The 20,855-nt window shown below is 39.6% G+C and overlaps 1 protein-coding gene across 1 annotated transcript in view; it reads right to left on the bottom strand.

The window, feature by feature from the left end:
- LOC143388520 (transport and Golgi organization protein 1 homolog) overlaps positions 1-493 on the bottom strand; it is a 40,392-nt gene extending 39,899 nt beyond the window's left edge. Inside the window, exon 1 of the mRNA XM_077108132.1 lies at positions 361-493. Coding sequence (XP_076964247.1) covers positions 361-493 — 133 coding nt within the window. The remainder of the gene's footprint in view (positions 1-360) is intronic.
- Positions 494-20,855: the final 20,362 nt, after the last annotated feature.

Genomic DNA, 20,855 nt, shown 5'->3' with positions numbered 1-20,855 from the left:
GTGGCGCGCAACCCCATCACCCACTGAGATCCTAGGCGAATCCTGGAAGGGAATAAACTGAGAGCTGTCCCTGGGGAATCCTGTTTCCCAACCCCACCTCAGTCAGTAGAGAAAAATAAAACGCTGGCAACAAGTGGGAGTCGAAGCCCCCGCAACCCGAGCGGGCTGGCCGGGGTGCCGGCAGAGTCGGAGGGGACACACTCAGGGTCCCGAGGCTCTTGTCACTCCTGCGCCCCACCCATCGTCCTGCGACCCCCTAGTCCAGCCCGCGGGGCTGGGGACTGGGGGGGATCGGAGCCCCATGCAGCCCCGAAGAGCCACCGCGGAGACCCTGGGCCGCCCGCCCGCCTGCGCACTCACTGCTGCATTCGTCGTCTGCACAGAATTTGTGCTTCCAGAAGCGCTGGCCGGTGCTCGGGTCCGGTTGGCCCAACACTCGCCAGGTCGGACAGAGCACGAACAGCCAGAAGAGCAGCCCCGGTGCTGCAGCCATGTTGTGGTCACATCGGGGAGCCTGTGACGCTGTGGAGTAGGCTGCTGCGGGTGTCGGGGCTCAGGGGGCGGGTGGGTAGCGAGGCGCGGAGGGGCGGTGCCCGGGAAGGCCTCAGCCTTTCCTGGTTGACACGTCAGCAGGGATATATGGGGGTCGATGCACTGGCTCTACTGGGGAACACACGGAGCCAGAGCTCCCCGTCCTTCTCTAGCGGAGACCTTCTCCTCAACTGAAGACCTTCTCCTCTAGTCGCTGCCGTGGCAACTAGGACTCTCTTTCTTGTCCAATCACCTGCCTTTGCTTCTGTGCCCTCAGAAGCCACCTTCTGCGTGATTCCATTTGTCACCCACCCATCCCCCGCCACTCCACCAACTGGTCCTTTCTGGCTTTCCTCAACGGTCTCATTTCTGGTCCATCCTGAACTAGCCTACTCCACTTCACCATCACTCCCATCCCCCATTCCAGGTCTGGTACCTCCTTTTCTGAACTACCAAATCCCACCCATGACTTGTGAGAGCTAGTCTATGGTTCCAAGCTCCCTCCCCTTCAAACTCCTAGAGGTTCCTTGAAGCCCCACCGCAAGATCCCTCTGATTAGGAAAGGGGAAAGTGGGAAAGAGAATGGAACTGTGAGTGAGGGTGTAAACTGGAGACTATGGCCTGCTTTTTTTAAGGCGGGGACAAATGAGGGCAGAGAAATGGACAGTAGTCTTCGGGCTAAGATCTTGAGATTCTTATCTTTATCCATAAGGGAAGAAATCATTTAATTCAACAGCATATTTTTAACTTTCATTTTGTGCTACCATTCTTGCCAGATGCTGGACAAAGCCCTAGCATGGTGTGGGAGTGGATGAAAATCAAAAGACAAGATATCTGGTCCTGGTCCGAAAAAGTCCACAACTTAGTGGGAACCAACTGTCAAAACTGAGTGTCAGAGAAGAAAGCTATTAGCTAACATTTCTTGAACACTTTCTTTATCTCCAGTTGTTATTCTGAAGGTTTTATACATATCAATTCATTTAATCCTCATAACAATAGTACCTTACAGTAGTAGTAGGTCCTATTCCAATACTTATTTTAGAGTAAATTGAGGCAGTCACACATCCAGTGAGTAATGGAGCTAAGTTTCAAACCCAAGGAGTAGACTCCTTTTCATCACAACCCATCAACTAACAAGCAAATGTTGTACTTTCTGACAAGAGGAGCAAAATTTGATTTAAATCATAATATAGCTGAATTACTGATATGTACAGTTAAGGGGGGGAAAGGCACAAACTAGCCAGCCCAAGGAAGAGTGTCTGCAATGCTCCCATCCTTGGTGGAGCCATTCTCATTTGTCTGTGACCAAGGGCTTGTTACTATAGTCTCTGCTAAAGTTATTCATCAACCTGCAACAATGAACCCATCAGTTGTTTCCCCAAATTAACTGAATCTTTAAAACTTAGAGAAAAGAATGTAGTCCACCATGTTCATAATGTTAAATAAAGAAAACAATGGAAAAAAGGTGTGCACAAACATTTGTCTACAGGGACCACGAGAAGTCCCCGTTGGTCCAGTGTACTTCTGTGCTTTCTGGAGAACCAGTGGATCATAGAGAGGAACTGAGTCATTCTTCATTTCTTTTCTACCATGTATTTATTATGTTATAAAATGTATCTAGTAGGCATCTCTAACAACATGTTGAAAACTGAACTCATTTTTCTCTCAAAATCTGCTCGTTTCAGTCTTCCCTATCTCAGAAATAAGAATGACAATTTAATTCCCATTATCCAGCTGCTCAAAGCCCAAAACTTACAAACCATCTTTGATCTCTTTTCTCTCACATTCCAACTCCAGTCCATTAGACAATATTATGTCTTTATTTTTATAATTTTATTGAGATATAGTTGACCTACAATAAATTGCAAATGTTTAAGGTGTACAATTTGATAAGTTTTGACATGAATATACCCATGAGACTATCACTAAAATCAAAAGAGTCTTTCATCCTTCTTTGTAATCCCTCCCCTCTCCTTTTATGGCTGTCTCCAAACATCTCCTGTCATTATAGATTGTTTTGCATTTTCTAGAATTTGATATAAATTATACAGCATTTTATTTATTTATTTTTCTGACTTCCTTCTTTCCAAGTAAGCATTTGAAACAGGCCCAGAATCTGACCACTCCTCTGCATCTGCTAAGCCAATATACAGGCCAAACCCACATCATAAGTTACCTGAATGATTTCCATAGCCTTCTTCTGTCCTTGCTTCTGCCCTCATTTTTCCCCAATATCTATTGTCCTGATGGCAACTAGAGTGATATTTTTAAATATAAATTTGATTGTCTCTCTCTCTTCAAAATCTTCCTGTAGCTTCCCATTTCCAAATAAAAGGCAATGAGTTTAGCCAGGCCTGGTCGTACTCATCTGTAATCCCAGAAGCTCAGGAGGCTGTCAGGAGGATCCTGAGTTCAAAGCCAGCCTCAGAAATGTAGTGATTCCCTAAGCAACTCAGTGAGACCCTATCTCTAAATAAAATATTTTAAAAAGGACTGTGGGTGTTGCTCAGTGTTTAAGTGCCTCTGGGGGTTCAATCTCTGGTATCAGGAAAAAAAAAAGGAAAAAAAAAGCCATGACTTTATTATGGACTGCCCTGCCTTATTATGGACTGCTCTTAATCAATGTGACTCCCCTCATCCTTTTCTCCCCATTTCCTAACATTCTTCTCTTGCTCTGTTAGTTCCATTTAAATACACCAAGCCCACCCGTGCTTCAGAGCATTTACACTTGCAACTTTGCCTCAACCTTAACTCCCCAAATCATCTGACTAGCTAACTACCCCCTCACTTTATCATGTCTTTGTAACAGTGGCATTTCATGTGATAAAGGCCTTCCCTGGCCACCCTACACAAAATAGAGCCTCTTGCCATGACTATAAAGCCCATCACCCTTCTTTCTCTTCAGACTTGCCTTACCACTTTAGACTTCTCTTACTACTTGCCTTACATTTGTTTATCTACTTGACTGCTCCAACCCAACCTCAAACACAATTTCCAACACGAGCAGGAAATTAGTTGTTTTGTTCACTACTGTTACATCAGTGACTAGGGAAATGCCTAGAATGTATGAGAGAGTTAACAAATGATTTTTTGGATAAACTCATGGTTCCAATGATATTATAAATATACTACACTATTAACCTAAACACATATATTAACTATTAAGCCCCCATATATAAATAGTACTGAGAGGACATAAGCTATGGGAACACGGCATTTAAGGTCCACCTCTCAGCAGCATGCATCCTCAACTCCAGGAATGTACCCCTGAATGTTTGTGTTGAATAAAAACATAGTTGTTGTGGAGAGTAGTTGTTTGGTTACATGATACTGGAATATTTAAGCAGATCTTTAAAAACTAGTTTTAATTTTTTCTTATTTTTCTTATTATAGAATATGGTATATTGTAGAATTTTTCTTATTATAAAATAGAGATTAATGATAATTCATTGGTGAAAAAATCAGAATAGCAAAATGATCTAATTGCATATTATCTTCTTGATATTTACTTTGACTCATCATCAGATATAATTTTATATGCATAGTTAGTGCTTCCAGTTACTGAATAACAAGCTGCTTAGTTTGTAGAGTTTTCAATATTTTGATTTATCAGTATCATTTTTTAAACTTATTGCTTTAAAGACATATTAACTAGTCTGGTGGATAATGAGAAGAAAATTTCTCAACTGGCCACAATAAGGTAGTGGTAGTTCTTTCTACCAGGATACATACAATTAGTGGATGAATCAGCATTCACTTTTACTCATAGCATTTAAATATGTGGCATTGATGTTTAATATAAGGTTATGTTAAAAACCTTCAGAAAAGTAACAGGATAGAATGTGGTGGTGATTCTTGGCATGGAGATAAATAATCTCAAGTGCATTATTCTTTAATACCTCAAAGGGAATTCTTAGGGGGTAAGGGTTGAGTAATTGTTAAAGGTAAATGTATCCAGTTTGGGTGGAGGGGACATAAAATTGTAAGTATAAAGGGTTCCTAATGTCAGAGTACAATCTAAATGAGACAAGAAAAACATATCTGAAACAATTAATTGGCAGCATAATAACATATACCATTGGAAACTTGTGAAGGCACTTGCCTAGGAGCATTCAGAAGGCCTAACACTGCCGTTACCAGGAAGAACCTCATCTATTGTAAATGATGTGCCAGAGAATAGTGTTAAACATTATGGAGGACTAAATCTCTCCAAGAGGGGCAACAGATTTACCCTCGCATATGAAACATTGGAAAAAAGTGGACAAAATACAAACAACAACAGTTCTCAGATATTAGATAATAAGCAGCATAAGAGTGACCTCTAAGATAAAGTTAAGCATGAGAGATGAGTGCTAGGATTATCCCAATTTACTCCCTGGAAAGAATTTTTCAGGCCACATTCAGAGAAGGGAAACTCAAATAGAAAATCTCCTGAGTTGAAGAGATGGATTTTAAAGTCTGAAGAGACCGATGCAGCTAGAAGTCACAGATCAGAGTAAAGGAGAGAGTAGAGAACTGCAGAGGGAGAGAGAGTGTGTACATGTACTAGCTCTCTAGACATCTATGGAGAGTTCCCCTGAAGTCTGTGGCTAAGCAACAATGGGCACACATGTAAGGCCAGAGAAAGAATCTTCAGAAAGGAACAGGATGGAAGGTGGTGGTGATTGTTGGCATGGAGATCAATTTTTGTAATCACCAGCTGGAATGGAAAATCTATAATAAAAGGGCATCAAGTAACACAGTCAGTATAAGGCAAAAATTAGCCCAAAATTGAAGGTAATTCCTGTCTAGCAGAATCTTAAAAAGATAAAAATGTTTCCAAGATAGTTCAGAAAAAAGCTGTACACAGCTCAAGAATATTTAAAAGAATACAAAATATGTTTCCAAGATAGTTCAGCAAAAAGCTGTACACAGCTCAAGAATATTTAAAAGAATACAAAATATCCAATACTCAACAAGGTAAATTCACAATGTTTGGAATCCAATAAAAATGTATGAGGCATGCAAAGAACAGGAAAATATAACCCATTTTGAAAATAAAATTAATAGAAATGATCATTAATTACACTCTGATAGAGTTATTATACAATGACATTAATACAGTTGTATACCATATGTTCAAGATGCTATGGAAAAGCATAAGCATGTAAAGGAGAAAAAAGAAGATATAAAAGTGATCTAATTCAAACTCAGATAAAACAATGGCTAAGGTGAAAATTACACTGAATGATATTAACAGCAAATTCTACATTGAAGAAGTCAATATCAGCAAACTGAATATGCAGTGATAAAGACTCCCCAAAATGAAACACAGCTTCAACCAGTCCAATATATGTGTTATGGTAGTTCCTAAAAGAGGTGAGAAAAACACATTTGAAGAAATAATAAATAAAAATGTTCCATATCTGATGAACAAATATCCAAGGGTGCTCTACTGCTGAGCTACATCCCCAGCCCTTTTTTTATTTTATTTATTCATTTATTATTATTATTATTATTATTACTATTATTATTTTTTGCTATCAGAGATGGAACTCTTGGGAACTCAACCACTGAGCCACATCCCCAGCCCTCTTTTGTATTTTATTTAGGGATAGGTCCCACTGAGTTACTCAGGGCCTTGTTAAGTTGCTAAGGTTGGCTTTGAACTCCCAATTCTCCTGTTTCACCATTCTGAGCCGCTGGGATTACAGGTGTGTGCCACCATGCCCAGTTTAGTTTTTATTTTGAAACAGAGTCTGGCTCAGTTCCCCAAGTTTACCTCAAACTTGCGATCCTCCAGCCTCAGCCTCCTAAACATCTGGGATTACAGACTCTGCCACCACCTCCCAGCAGATTCAGTTATATTTAAAGGTAGAAAGTTATAAACCAGGTGAATCCTAGTAAAGGTCTTAGTAAAAAATTAATAAAAATAAGAGCACTATGCTTGGTCACAATATGGTAAGTCAGAAAATGACAACAAATATCTATTTTCTTTCAGGTTGACCAGAACAATATCATTTCTCAATGGATTTCAAAGGGTCTCCTTCCTTCTTTCCTTGCCCTCCTTCCCTCCCTCCCTCCCTCCCTTCCTTCCTTTCTGAGTTTTGGCGTGCGTGTGTGTGTGTGTGTGTGTGTGTGTGTGTGTGTACATCATCTTCTGTGCCAGTGTAAGAGGTTTAGGCAATGGATCAACCTTTACACCTGTGCCTAAGGACCCCAATCTTGGATCTATCTCCAAGGGTGGAGGTGATTCTAGATCCTCATTATAATCTCAAGAGTGGGAACTCCTAAAAAATAAACAGGTCTTTCTTGGTAACACCAGTTTCCTCTTTGGTAAGAGTTAGTGTAGTGGGAGGGTGGCAAGGGCCCTACCCTGCCACAAAATAAATGCTAAAATGTATTTTGGTACAAATTGTAAACACTAAAGAGTTAAAAGTAAGAGATGAGTCTTGGGATTTGAGTTAGACCTGGATAAGTACATAGGATTCAGATTCTAAAAAGAGAATAAAAGGCAAGTGAATTAAACAGCATAAGAAAGACTCAGGAGAAAGAAATATGTTTAAAGGACAGTAAAGACACCTCATTTTGCTAAGAGGAAAGGATTCTATAAAGGATGACATATTTGTGTGCTTAGGTCAGATTATGAAATTCCTTGAAAATCAAGCATAAGGATTTAGACTTAATAGAATAAAAATGCAGAAAATATTAGACTTTAAGTAAAGGGATCATATAACTTAAGTGGAATTTAAACAAGTATCCTGTCCTTAAATCCAGGGAAGATGGAGTTTTAGGCTGGGGATGACCAGAAGGGCTGAGGCATTCCCCACAATTAAAAAGTCATGTCAAAGTGTACTGTACTAATGGGAGTGAGTCATATACAAGGCAAGGTCTTCTGCCAGCATCTACTGTTTGTCTAGCCCTGACAAATATTATTCCACTTTCAACTGTACAAAGAAAGAAACTCAAACATCTGAAATTGCCACTAATATATGGCATGTATATGAGTTCCTGTTTCTGGTTCTGCCTAATTTACCTTGGCATTCTTTTCATGGAGGTCAAATATTTGGTGTGTTGAAATAAATGCAGAACAGATAATGGGGACATGTGGCCTATACATCTCAATTTCCACAGTGCACTGTTTGGCTTTTTTTAAATATTTATTTTTTAGTTTTCAGCAGACACAACATCTTTGTTTGTATGTGGTGCTGAGGATCGAACCCGGGCCGCACGCATGCCAGGGGAGCACGCTACCACTTGAGCCACATCCCCAGCCCTGCACTGTTTGGCTTGATCCATTTAGTTTTCAGAAATATAAATTACTTCCTTACCAGAACAATAGCAGAAGTAAGGAATATAGCCAAAAGGATTGTAGTAAGAGTCAGAAGTCTAATTCTGTGACTATAGGCAAATCATTAACTTTTCTGAGTCTCAGATATTTCATCTATACAAATATGGGTCAAAGTTAAAATTGTATAGTTCATTTTTTAAGAAGAAAATGAGATAATATATGAAAGATTGCCCATTTATGTGCTTTAAATAATTAAACAGCAAAATCCTGGCTGTTACTGCCAATATAGACAATTGACGAAGCAACAAAAGTCTTGGCAATAAATGCTTTCATCACTAAGGAGCCATTTTTAGATAGTGCCTACTCTGGAAACTGTTCTCTTCTCACTGAAACAAAGTAAGGCTGATAACATCCTCCCAAAGTGTGCTTGGAAGATCACAAGCACCTCTTGGAGGAGACAGGGAGAGTGGAGGAGAAAATATGTTCTTTGGGATAACATATAGTCTACCAGAGCATACATTGAAGCAAAGCAAGCCCTCCTGAATCTTCAGCATTTTAACTGATGCATGCAGTATAAAATTATAAACAGGATCATAAACACTATTATGAAGACTATACTCAGTGGGGGACACTGATCAAACATATATGGGAAAGTAAGTTCTCTGCGATTAGTATGAAAGCTCAGTCTTACCCAAATCCACATGAAATTTGAAATGGTTTGGAATACATAAGAGGATCAGTGAATGACATCAAACCCAAATGATGAAATAGAGAATCTGAACATGATCTTTCTCTTATTTCTCACTGATCCCTTAGAACCACCAATAGAAATATAATATTAACTTTACATGTAAATTAAATTTTCTAGAAGTCATATTTTAAAAAGTAAGACAGATGAGCTTCATTTAATAATACATTTTACATAATTCAATATATTCAAAATGTCATCCTTTTAACTTGTAATCAAAATAAAAATATAACTGTTATTTTACACTCTTCATAATAAGTCTTTGATATCTGACTTATGGCACATCTCAGTTCAAACTGGCACATTTAAAGACAGTCGCAGCATAAGAAAGTAGAGATTGTAAATTAACACTAGGCCATATCACACATTTGCACTTATTTTAAAGAAAAGCCAAGTTTAAACGTATGTTTTAGGTTTTAAAATATTTTTGGCCAACCTCTCTTGATACTTACGCAGAAGTGAGAAAAGATGATTGAAGGTATCTCAACATCCCTCTTTTTTTTTCACTCAGAGGTTAAGATTTCTGTTGCAATAGCTAGGGATTGCATTGTCATTTCAGATGAATCTCAAGTCTGTAATCAAAAAGTGTAAATCATCATTAGGTTCCTACACTTGTCATTCTTTTATTATTTTTCATTTTTATCTTAAATATATTTACTTCTTGACAAACATAAAGAAATAAAGAATTATATTTAAATGGATAATAAAACAATTTGACTGCATAAAATCCCTTTTCATTTTAGGTAGACGTACTGGTACAAACAAGTCACCTGGGTGGTCTATTTTCCTTTGGTAACAGGGATTGAACTCAAGGGCTCTAGACCACTGAGCCACATCTCCAGCCCTATTTTGTATTTTATTTAGAGATAGGGTCTCACTGAATTGTTTAGGGCCTTACTTTTGCTGAGGCTGGCTTTGAACTCAGGATCCTCCTGCCTCAGCCTCCAGAGCCACTGGGATTACAGGCATGCAGTACTGCACCCGGCACCTGCTCTGTTTTCTTACTTAACTGCAAGTGTGTTTTCCTTGCAGTTAAGGAAGAGACCTTGGTAGATTACTTCTTTGCACCAGGGTTTCTTGACAGAACTCTACTGGTACTTTGGTTTGGACTCTTCCTTCTAGCTAAAGGTTATATACTATCTATGGGCCTGGCCAAAAAATGTTAGTAGTTTCCTCAGTCATGGTGAAACAACAACAAAATGCCCCCAGGCATTTCTAAACTTCTCTTGATAAGATAGTGTCACTCTCCCAGTTTGAGAGTCACTGCCTGAAACTTAAGTTAAACTCTGATCATTTAACAAAGCACCTTTAGTTGTAAGTATCCTATATTTTGTAGTTTGCAAGTATTCTGTATTTTGTAATTTCTCTTATCAGCTAAAAAGAAAGGATTATAAAATGAACATTTAAGACCGGGCTTCATCATGCACACTGTAATCCCAGTGGCTCTGGAGGCTGAGGCAGGAGGATCTTGAGTTCAAAGTCACCCTCAGCAATTTAGCAAGGCCTTTAGTAATTATGGATTCCCTATCTCAAAATTAAAAAAAAAAAATGTAAAAAAGGGCTGGGGATGTGGATCAGTGGTTAAGCACCTAGATTCAATCCCCTGTGCCCATCCTCCACAAATCAACATTTTAAAAACCAGAAGCACTAAAACATCAAAGAAACCCAAAGGCCCTTGTAAACACAACTGACTTTGCTTCAAAGGTTTTTTTGCTTTTTGTTTTTCACTTCAAGTTAACACTACCTTTAAAAAAATTCACATTTTTGAATTTATTTTTTCTGACATCTAAGAGGGATCTTACATTTTTCTACTTCCCTTTCCAAGACTATTCCCTCTTTTGCACTGTGTAATCTTAAATTTAAATCTGAATTAGTTGCATTGATTTTCCTTTGTGTTAACAGTCAAATTATGATACAATTTGAATTATTGAAATGCATATGGAGGGGTTTATTTTCTTATTTTTAGTGAAAACTCATGTTTTTAAAATTAGCACCTAGGGGACTATAGGTGGAGACTTAATATGTAGAGTCATCAGCATGATAATTGTAATTAAATAAACACAAATCAGTTCATGATAGCTGATTTCATTTACCATTATAATCAACTTTCTCATATATAAAACAGCACAATTAGTCCTAAATTGACATTCACTATTTGTATATTAGAGTTTCAAGGAAAACACTGAAGAGTTAGCGACTATCATAATGATTGAGATGTGTTTTGACATCAGTAATTATTATTATTTTTAATATGGGGGTCTTGCTATGTTGCCTAAACTGATCTCCAACTCCTGGACTCAAGCAATCCTCCTGGCTTGGCCTTCTGAGTAGTTAGGACTACAAGTCACCAAACCAGCCCAGTAATTATTGTTTAGTAGACCTCTTTTTGGACACTAAAATCACTACTAATATGATTGTATATGTTTGAAATTGGTTTTATGAGCAACATACAGATTTGATGCAATTCCCATCAAAATACCCACGAATTGGTGTGAACATACTTTGTATACAACCAGAGATATGAAAAACTGTGCTCTATATATGTAATATAAATTGTAATGCATTCTGTTGTCATATATATATTTAAAATAATAATAATAATGATAATAAATGTCATTTTTCCAGAACTAGAAAAAACAGTCCTGAAATCCATTTGGAAGAGCTCCATCCCCCACTGTTTTCATCTCCCATAGCACCACACTGAGGCCCAAGCCAGTAATCATAGTGTGTCTTTGGGCAACAAAAACCATGGCAATATATAATATGCTAAACTCTTTCCAAAGTAGTACCAATTTATATTCCACTGGTAATCTGATGAGGGTTTTCTTTTGTCAGTATTTCCTTAACATGTGTTAATTTCAGAATTTTTTTTATATATGCTAGTTTATTGGGTATAGTGGTCTCGTATTTTTTTTAAGAAAATAATAGCTTTATTGAAAATTGAGAATATAGTTTATATGCCACATAAATATACCCACTTAAAGCATATAGTTTTTAATACATTCATAGAGTTGCCCAGTAATCATCACCACCATTAAATCTGGAACCTTTTCATCACCCCAGAAAGAAACCCTGAACTCTCCATTTCTTCATAAGCTTCTAGGCAACCACTAATCTACTCTCTGTCTTTAGAGATTTATGTATTCTAGGAATCTCATGCAAGTGGAACCATCTATACAATATGTGATCACTTAGCATAATGATTTTAAGGTTGCAAGTAACTGTATTTCATTCCTTTTTGTTGTTGAATAACATGCCATTGTACAGAGATACCACATTTAACCATTCCATGTTTATCAATTGATCGACATTTGGGTGGTTTCTACTTTTTGAATAATATTGCTGTGAATATTTATGTTCAGTTTTATTTTTCTTGAATATGTTCCTAAGAGTGAGATTTCTGGATTATATAACTATGTTTAACCTTTGGAAGGAGCACTAGATTGTTTTCCAAAATAGCTGCACTGTTTTACTTATTTATTTTTTTGCATTTTATTAATATTTAAAATTAGATTTATTTTAATGTAAGCCTCCTTAACTTACAAATGTAAATTATTATTTAAAAATATTACACATTTATTGGGCTGGGGATGTGGCTCAAGCGGTAGCGCGCCCGCCTGGTGTGCGTGCAGCTGGGTTTGATCCTCAGCACCACATACAGACAAAGATGTTGTGTCCGCCAAATACTAAAAAATAAATATTAAAAAATTCTCTCTCTCTCTCCCTCTTTCTCACTCTCTCTCACTCTTTCTTTGAAAAAAAAATATTACACATTTACATGTGTAGTGTTTGCTCCCCACCAGTCTTGAGAGTTCTAAGTCAAATCATGTACAGAATGACATGGAAACTGCATGAAAAGCTGAGACACCAGCGCTCACCGAACTTTAATAATGCACATTACAAGTCACACTTTGGAAAGCAAGCCCTAGAGCTCAGGCAACATCATTCCATAGAAATGGCAGTTCAAAGGCACAGCACGTCTGAGCATAGCGTGGAGCATTAGATCCAGAGCCAATCTTATCTGCAACCCTCCCTTCTCGGAGTCCTTGTTTCCTACCTCTACCTCCAAAAGGAAATGTCAGGGACTGAAAAAGGGCTATTTGGTCATTACTGTGTCCATTCTAGGCAGCTCAGAAGTCATCCCTACAGTCAGGTTCCAGGACTTTGCAGAATCCAGTTCTAATCGTCTCAAACACGGCTTCCTTCACTCGGAGAGACTATTCCACGGTTAGCCTTTCAGTCCGGGCCCCAGAAGTAGTGTTGCCCCAGCGGCAGGGACATCCCAGCACCCCGGGGAGAGGGAGGGAAGCGAGCGGGCAGCAAACACCCTACAGCACGTATGTCGCCCTTTCCAACCACACTCCACCGCCAGCCGGCCCTCCCCCGGCAGGGGCGGTGACACTGGAAGAGAAACCGCGGCGGCCCAGCCCCAGGAACGCCCCTGCGGCAGGGTTTCGGCCGCGCAGGGCCTCGCCCACCGCCCGGGAGGGCTCATGGAGCCCGGGTTCTGGTGGCCTGGGCGGCCGCACCTAAATCGCGGGGTCCGAGGGCCGCGATGCGGAGAACAAAAGCGCGCTCCCAGCGACGCTGCAGTGTGCATATTGCCGCCGACCCCACGGCTCCACCGCGCGTCGCGTCGCAGCCGCTGGGGCACACGGCCAGGCGCGGCAGAGACAATCCCTTCGGCTATGGGCGGGACGCCAGCTGCAGCCGGAGCCCTGGGGCAGGCGAGGCGATCCTGCCCCCCCCACACCAGGACCCCATGTCGGCGCCAGGCGGACCCGCGAGGGGGAGGGGAGGGCGGCAGGGGCGGCGCGACCCACCTGTCGATCAGGAGCTTGTGGTCCCCCATCCAGGCGATGATCTGCTGTCCCTGCTCCTGGGCCAGGGCCCGCTTGTCGTCCCGGAACGACTTGCAGGCATAGCTGAACACCAGCAGCCGGCTCCACCTGGGCCGGCCTCCTCCTTCGCGCTGCCTTTCCTCTCGGGCTTGGCGCGGCCCCACCCTCGCTTACATGACAGCCTCCCCGGTGTCTGGGCCGGTCCTTTGCTGCTCCCGCGACGTCCCCTATGGCTCGCCTGGCTTACCCCCTCAAAGGCGCTGCATCCTGGCCGCAACCTTAACACCGCCGCCATGGCGGGCCACAAAATGGAGGAAGGTCAGCTTCCGGCAGGAGGGCCACACTTCCTGCAGGGTAGTGGCAGATTCGCCAGGGCCAGGAGCGTTTCAGCAGCTGGAAAATCCGTAGGCCTTCCTTTTCGATTTCCCACGTGCTGCCACCTTGGGAGCAGCCGTGCTCAGGGGACCCACATTGTTTTCGTGTTCTCCCCGGAGGTGCTCGGCAACATGACGAAAGCGCGGCGGGGCACCGCGCGCCTGCCGCCGGTGGGGCCTTGATGGCGTCTGAGGGGGGGGGGCGGGGGGCTCCCAAGATGCCGCGCGTGACCGCGGTGCCACTGGATTTTGGGTCGCTTAGGGGTCTGGGTCCCAGGCCCCCGCCTCAGAAGGTGCCCGAGGCTCGTGAGTGCCCCAGACCTCGGGGCTGCGTGCTGGGCGGCGCGTCTCCATCTGGCCCGCAGCCTCCGCACGTGGAGCTCTGACCCAGCTCTTTTGGGTCAGAGGGTCAGGAGCTGGAGGGCCAGGGGTCCTGCGGATAGACAGCCCATTTACGCCAGGACCGGAGGCAAACATTACCCTTTGTGTGCCTGGAGCCCCCCGCGCTGGCCGGGGACGTCTTCCTGCCAGGAACGTGACAGCGAGGCTGGGCCCTCGCCGGGGTGGGCGGGTCCTGCGGTTTCCCGTGTCGCCCCTTGGCTCCCGTAGGTGGTGCTTGGAGGTAGCACCCTGGGGAGTGCAAGGGTACCGTTGCCGCCTGTGCTCGGGGGCTGCTCGGCCTGCCGGCCCCTCCCTGGTGGGAGGCCTTGCCAGGTGCGGCCCTGGGGCTGGAGGAGCACCACCCACGCTCCGTGCAGCCTCAGGTGCTGGGCACCAACCGAAAACATGCCGACCAGCAGTACCCCTTTCTTGAAAATTTGCTGCACTATTTTAAATTACCACCATTATCAATGGAAGGGTACTGAAGTCCATGGTATCTGTGGTTTTGATTTGCATTTCTATAGGGACTAATTATGTTGAGCTCTTTTCATGTGCCTGTGAGCCATTTGTATGCCTTTGGAGAAATTTATATTTATATCTTTTGCATATACTTTGATTAAACCATTAATTTTTAGTTATTGGGTCATGAGTTCTTTATATAGTCTAGACAGAAGTCTCTTAATAGATAGACTTAATAGAAATCTCTTAATAGGAGATATTTTCTCCTATTCTGTAGGTTGCCTTTTTACTTTCTTGCTGATGTCCTTTGATGAAGTCCAATTATGTGTTTTTGCTTTTGTTGCTTGTGGTTTTGTTGGCATATCCAAGAAACCATTGCCCACTTCAAGGACACAAGAGATTTTCACTTACAAGAGTTTTATAATTTTAACTCTAGCATTTAGGTCTTTAATCTATTTTGAGTTAATTCTTGTGTGTGATATGAGTTAGGAAACAATCTAACTAAATTATTATGCATGTGAATGTTCAGTTGTGCCAACATAGTTGTTGAAAACAAGTATTTTCTTACTGAATTGTCTCGGTACCCTTCTTGAAAATCAGATACCATAAACATGAAGGTGTTGTTCCTGTACACTCAGTTTTCTGTCATTAATCTATGTATTTTCGTCCTTACACCTATATCATACTGTCTTGCTTACTGTAGCGTTGTAATGAATTTGTAAAGTCATGGTATGAATCTTCCAACTTTGTTCTTTTTAAAAATTTTTTATTCTATTTTCAGTCCCTGGGATTTTCATATAAATTATAGTTAGCTTGTCCATTTATACAAAAAGATTACCTGCGCTTTTGATAGAAATTATAGGACTCTGTAGACTAGTTTAACAATAGTAGTCTTCCAACCTATGTATCTGAGGTGTCTTTATATTTATTTGGGTCTTTTGAAATTTGTTTCAACAATATTACTTTTCAGATGGAAATTTTCATCTCTTTTTTAAAACTTACACCTTTTATTTTTAGTTTTTGATGCTTTTACAAATGGCATTGTTTTCCTAATTTTATTGTTTGCTTCTTCATTGTAAATTCATTTATTGTATTTATCTTGTACCTGGCAACATTGATGAATTCATTTATTAATTCTAATAAATTTTTAATGGAATTTTAGAATTTTCTAGACAGAAAATATAGTTTTCCTTTTCAGTCTAGATGTCTTTTCTATAATTTGCTGTAAGCCCTAGCTAAAACCTCCAGTATAATGGATAGAAATAGTGAGAGGGGACATTCTTATCTTGTTCTTGATTTTAGGGAAAAAAGCATCAATCTTTCACTATTAAATTTCATGTTTACTGTGGGTTTTTCATAGATACTGTTTAATCAGATTGTGGAAAGTTCCTAGATTGTCGATGGTCACAAGATGATCATGTGGTTTTTGTTCTTTGGTCTACTGATTTGGTTTAGAGCAGTAGATCTTTATTTACATTAATAGATTTTCAGTTGTTAAGCCAACCTTGCATTCCTAGAATAGATCCCACTTGAGCATGATGTATTATTCTTTTAACAATAGCTCAGTTTACTATTGTCTTAACAGAAGTTCTCAATACTAAATGACTTTTCTCTCTTTTTTTTTTTTTTGTGATGCTGGGGATTGAACTCTGGGCCTTCACCAAATGACTTTAAAAATTTTTTTTTATATTTGGGCAGATGAAAATGATTATGCATACAGTTCAGCAACCCAAAGTATGCTCAGTGACAGCTGGAAGACATCTGTAAACATTTGTGGATTGATTAAAACTCCTGGAGTTTGGGACCCTTTTGTGAAGAGTTTTGTAGAGGTAAGTAGACTTTTCATAAAATTGTATTGGTTTTATTTTTGTCTTAAGCCTATGCAGAGATTGCATGCCTAATTATCTTTATTGATCAGGAGGAAATTTAATGGAAAAAATTGTAAATCTAACTAAATAAATAGAAAAAGAATATGGCATATTTCTTTCTTGGTCTAAATAATTTGGGTTTTTTGTGGGGAGGAGGTGGTGGCAGGTACCAGGGATTGAACTCAGGGACACTCAACCACTGAGCCACATCCCCAGTTCTTTTTTGTATTTAGAGACAGGGTCTCACTGAATTGCTATCACCTCGCTTTTGCTGAGGCTGGCTTTGAACTCTGTCCTGCCTCAGCCTCCCAAGCTGCTGGGATTGCTGGTGTGCATCACTGGACCTGGCATTTTGTTTATTAATAAGCTGTTGATGTTACTTTTTTTTCATTACTGGATAAACTGTCTGGGCCTTCACCAAATGACTGATCACCAAATGGGGATCAAGATGAAGCCTGAAAGATAGCCAAATATCTACAAAGTAAATAACAATATAATTGTAAGTGTCTGTTCTGTATTATTCTTGTTGAGCTTAAAAGCTGAAAGATCTTTTATGATTTGGTGGGATATAAAAAGAAGTGAACAAAAAAATCTGAAACTAGGTCACAATATATGAGATTCTTAGAATAATGGCTTTTAGAAAGTTTATGAAGATTCTCTATCATCTCACAGTCATTGTAAAAAGGCCATTTGTGGGCAGTGGTTATAGCTCCGTGGTTGAGTGCTTGCTCAGCATGTGTGAGGTACTGGGTTCGATCCTCAGCACCACATTTTTAAAAAATAGTAAATATATAAAATAATGGTATTGTGTAAAATATTTTTTTAAAAAATATATTTTTTAAAAAAAGTCATTTGTCAGAGGGCTTTGATACTGAACAATTGGAATAAATTTTCAAAATAAATCATTCTTTGAAAGTTTGAGTACTTAAAGTGCTGAACATGAAAAGATGGAAACAAAATGGAAGAAGCTATAATTGTTATGCACTCTTTTGTGACTGAAGTTATAAATGGGGCACTGAGGTTAGTAAGCATCATATTTTAGTCATTATTATTTTTGCTGTGAAGCTGGGTGAGGTGGGATTACACTCCTGTAATTCCAGCAGCTGGGGAGGCTGAGGTAGGAGGATCACAAGTTCAAAGCAGCCTCAGCAAAAGCGAGGTGTGAAGCAGAGACAGGTGAGACCCTGTCTCTAAATAAAATACAAAATAGGGATGGAGATGTGTCTCAGTGGTCGAGTTCCCCTGAGTTCGATCCCTGTTCCCCCACCCCCAAATTATATATATTCTTGCTTTGAGGACATGAATTTCTTATAGGAATAGTTCTTATGTTGAAATTACTATATATATATATATTTAGTAACAAAATAGCATAAGGAAAAATGAACTTTATAGTCCTCTATTTTAAGGTGGTTTTTTTTTCATTGATGATGTAACATATATGCTAGTGGAAGCATGTTCCTTCTGTGGTACTATTTGTCAATTTTGTACTCAGCAATGAAGTTGTGTATTATCTTTTGTATCTTATAAAATTCAACTAAGATATTATAACTTATTTTATATAGATGTTGGAATTCTATGGTAATCAAGATGAAGTCCGAAAGATACTTACTAATTATGCTTATGATGAAAAGTTCCCATCAAATCCGAATGCCCATATATACTTATACAATTTTCTAAAGAAGGAAAAAGCACCAAGAGCGAAACTGTTAAGTGTGCTTAAGGTACAGATTTTTTATTTCACTATTTGAACAGTTTTGGAGGTTTATGTTCAAACATTTCGGGGTTATCGTTTTCTAACTTTTTATATTATAGCACTCATAGAAAATGACATTGTATGAATAGTATGCTGAGGTATACAGAGAAAGTTGCTCCCTCTGTAGGCTCTAGGAAGACACTCTACTACTGAGGAGAGAGGATCTGTGTTTTAGAAACCCTTTGCCACTCTGGTTGGAGAATTCTGCATTTTTTTTTAATCAACGATTGAAATTTAACTTATATATAGTAAGTGTACTTATTGCAAGCATATGCTTGGATATGTTTTAACATATATCCATGTCACTTTCATAATAATATGATATAAAGCATTGCTGTCACTCCCAAAAGTTCTTTATTTTACAACCCATTACCCACATATTCCTGCCTTCAGGCAGTCACTGGTCTGCTTTTTGAAATCATGGATTAATTTCATCTTTTCTGGATTTTCATATGAATGTAATCTTAGTTTTATACTTTTTTTTTGTTTGTGGGGGGTGTCTGGCTTCTCTTACTCAGCATGTTGTTGAGTTTTTGCCATGATGTTGTTTTAGCAATTTATTAATGCTGAGTAATACTTCCTTTTTATACATTAAATTTTTGATGAACATTTGGCTTTTTGACTGTTATGAATAATGTTGCTAAGAACATTCGTGTATTTCTGTGAGTGCACATATAATTTTGTTTTTCTTGGGTAGCTGTGTAATTGCTGAGTAAGGAAAATAAATATTTAACTTCTTAAGGAACCATCAGCTGTTTTTTGAAGTGATTGATTGTACCATTAACATTCCCACCATCTATGTTTCAGAGTTCAGCTTCTCTACATCCTGTCCAACATTCGATATTGTTTGATATTCTATATTTTTGGGGGGTTGTAGTCATTTTAGTTATGTCTGTTTTACATTTCTACCAGCAATGCATGAGGTTTTCGGTTTTTCTACATTGTTGCCAACTCTTAACTTTTTTTCATTTTGATAGTAGCTATTCTAGTAGTATTGTGTTCCAGTAGTATGGTGTCTCATAATAATGGTTTGTGATGCTAGGACATCTTTTTATGGCCATTTATCATCTTTGTAGAGATGTCTATTCCAAGTATTCAAGTCCTTTGCCCTTTTTTGAATTGGATTGTTTGGTTTTGGAGTATTGAAATGTAGAAATTTGTGTGTCAGGATTAAGCACAGGGCCTCAGATATACTACGGGTGCTGTAAACTGCACCCCCATCTCCTATAGTAGTCCTTTATATATTTAGTGGTCAGTTTTTAATCTGCTGTTTTAGAGGAGAAAGAAGAAAGGTTCTTTTCAGCCTATACAGATGACTAACAGAAATTCTTATCTGTTAGTCTTCCTTTAAAAGTCGATTAGGAAATCAATAGGGTGAACATTTATTCTTAAGACAAGATAGACTTAGGGAGAAATGCTGTTTTCCTTTTCAGAAGTACAGTATTGGGATCTAAGAGCTCAAATTGTTGGGTTTAATAGCAGATTGGGTATGACAAAAGAGAGGGTTGGTGTAATGTGTTGAAAAAGCAGCCTAAAGGACAGAGCAAAAAGGGTGGAGAGTGTAAAAAAGATTGTATTGGGGGCTGGGTTTGTGGCTCTGTGGTAGAGCGCTTGCCTAGCATATATGAGGAACTGGGTTCAATCCTCAGCACCACATAAGTATAAAATAAAGACATTGTGCCAACCTAAAACTAAAAATACTAAAAAAAATTAAAAAAAGATTGTATTGGGGACTTGGTGAAAACGTCTGATACCTTTAATTGGAGTTTTGGAGGAGGCAGACAATGGGACAAAAACAAATAATAATAAAAATATATATGTATTTGAACAGTTAATGGCTAAGAATTTTCTAAAGTTGATGGAGAAATTTTTTTAAATATATTTATTTATTTTGTTATATATGACAGCAGAATGCATTTTAATTCATATTACACATATAAAGCAGGATTTTCATGTCTCTGGTTGTACACAAAGTAGAGTCACACCATTTGTGTCTTCATACATGTACTTAGGGTAATGATGTCCATCTTATTCCTCTGCCTTTCTTACCCCCATACTCCCTCCCTTCCCTTCCCCTCCCCTTGCCCTATCTAAAGTCCCTCCATTCCTCCCATGCTCCCCCCACCTCTCCCTATTGTGGATCAACATCCTCATATCAAAGAAAACATTTGGCATTTGTTTTTTTGACATTGGCTTACTTCACTTAGCATGATGTTCTCCAACTCCATCCATTTACCTGAAAATGCCATGATTTTATTCTCTCTTAATGCTGAGTGATATTCCATTGTGTGTGTGTGTATATATATACCACATTTTCTTTATCCATTCATCTACTGAAGGGCATTTAGCTTGGTTCCACAATGTAGCTAATTGTGAATTGTGCTACTATAAACATTGATGTGACTGTGTCTCTATAGTATACTGTAATCAGAGTCTTGAAAAAGGCAGGGTATAAACCAGAGTGGGATATAGCTGGGTCAAATGGTGGTTCCATGCCCAGTTTTCCTAGGAATCTTTCTGATGGAGAAATTTTATAATTCTGATGGTCTTTTATTTGACCTGGGTACTGGTCACCTGGATGTGTTAAATTTTGTGGTGATTTATTCAATGTCATAGGACTTATACATTTC

This window comes from Callospermophilus lateralis, unplaced genomic scaffold, assembly GCF_048772815.1.
Source record: "Callospermophilus lateralis isolate mCalLat2 unplaced genomic scaffold, mCalLat2.hap1 Scaffold_161, whole genome shotgun sequence".
NCBI lineage: Eukaryota > Metazoa > Chordata > Mammalia > Rodentia > Sciuridae > Callospermophilus > Callospermophilus lateralis.
This window is presented reverse-complemented; position numbering and strand designations above follow the sequence as displayed.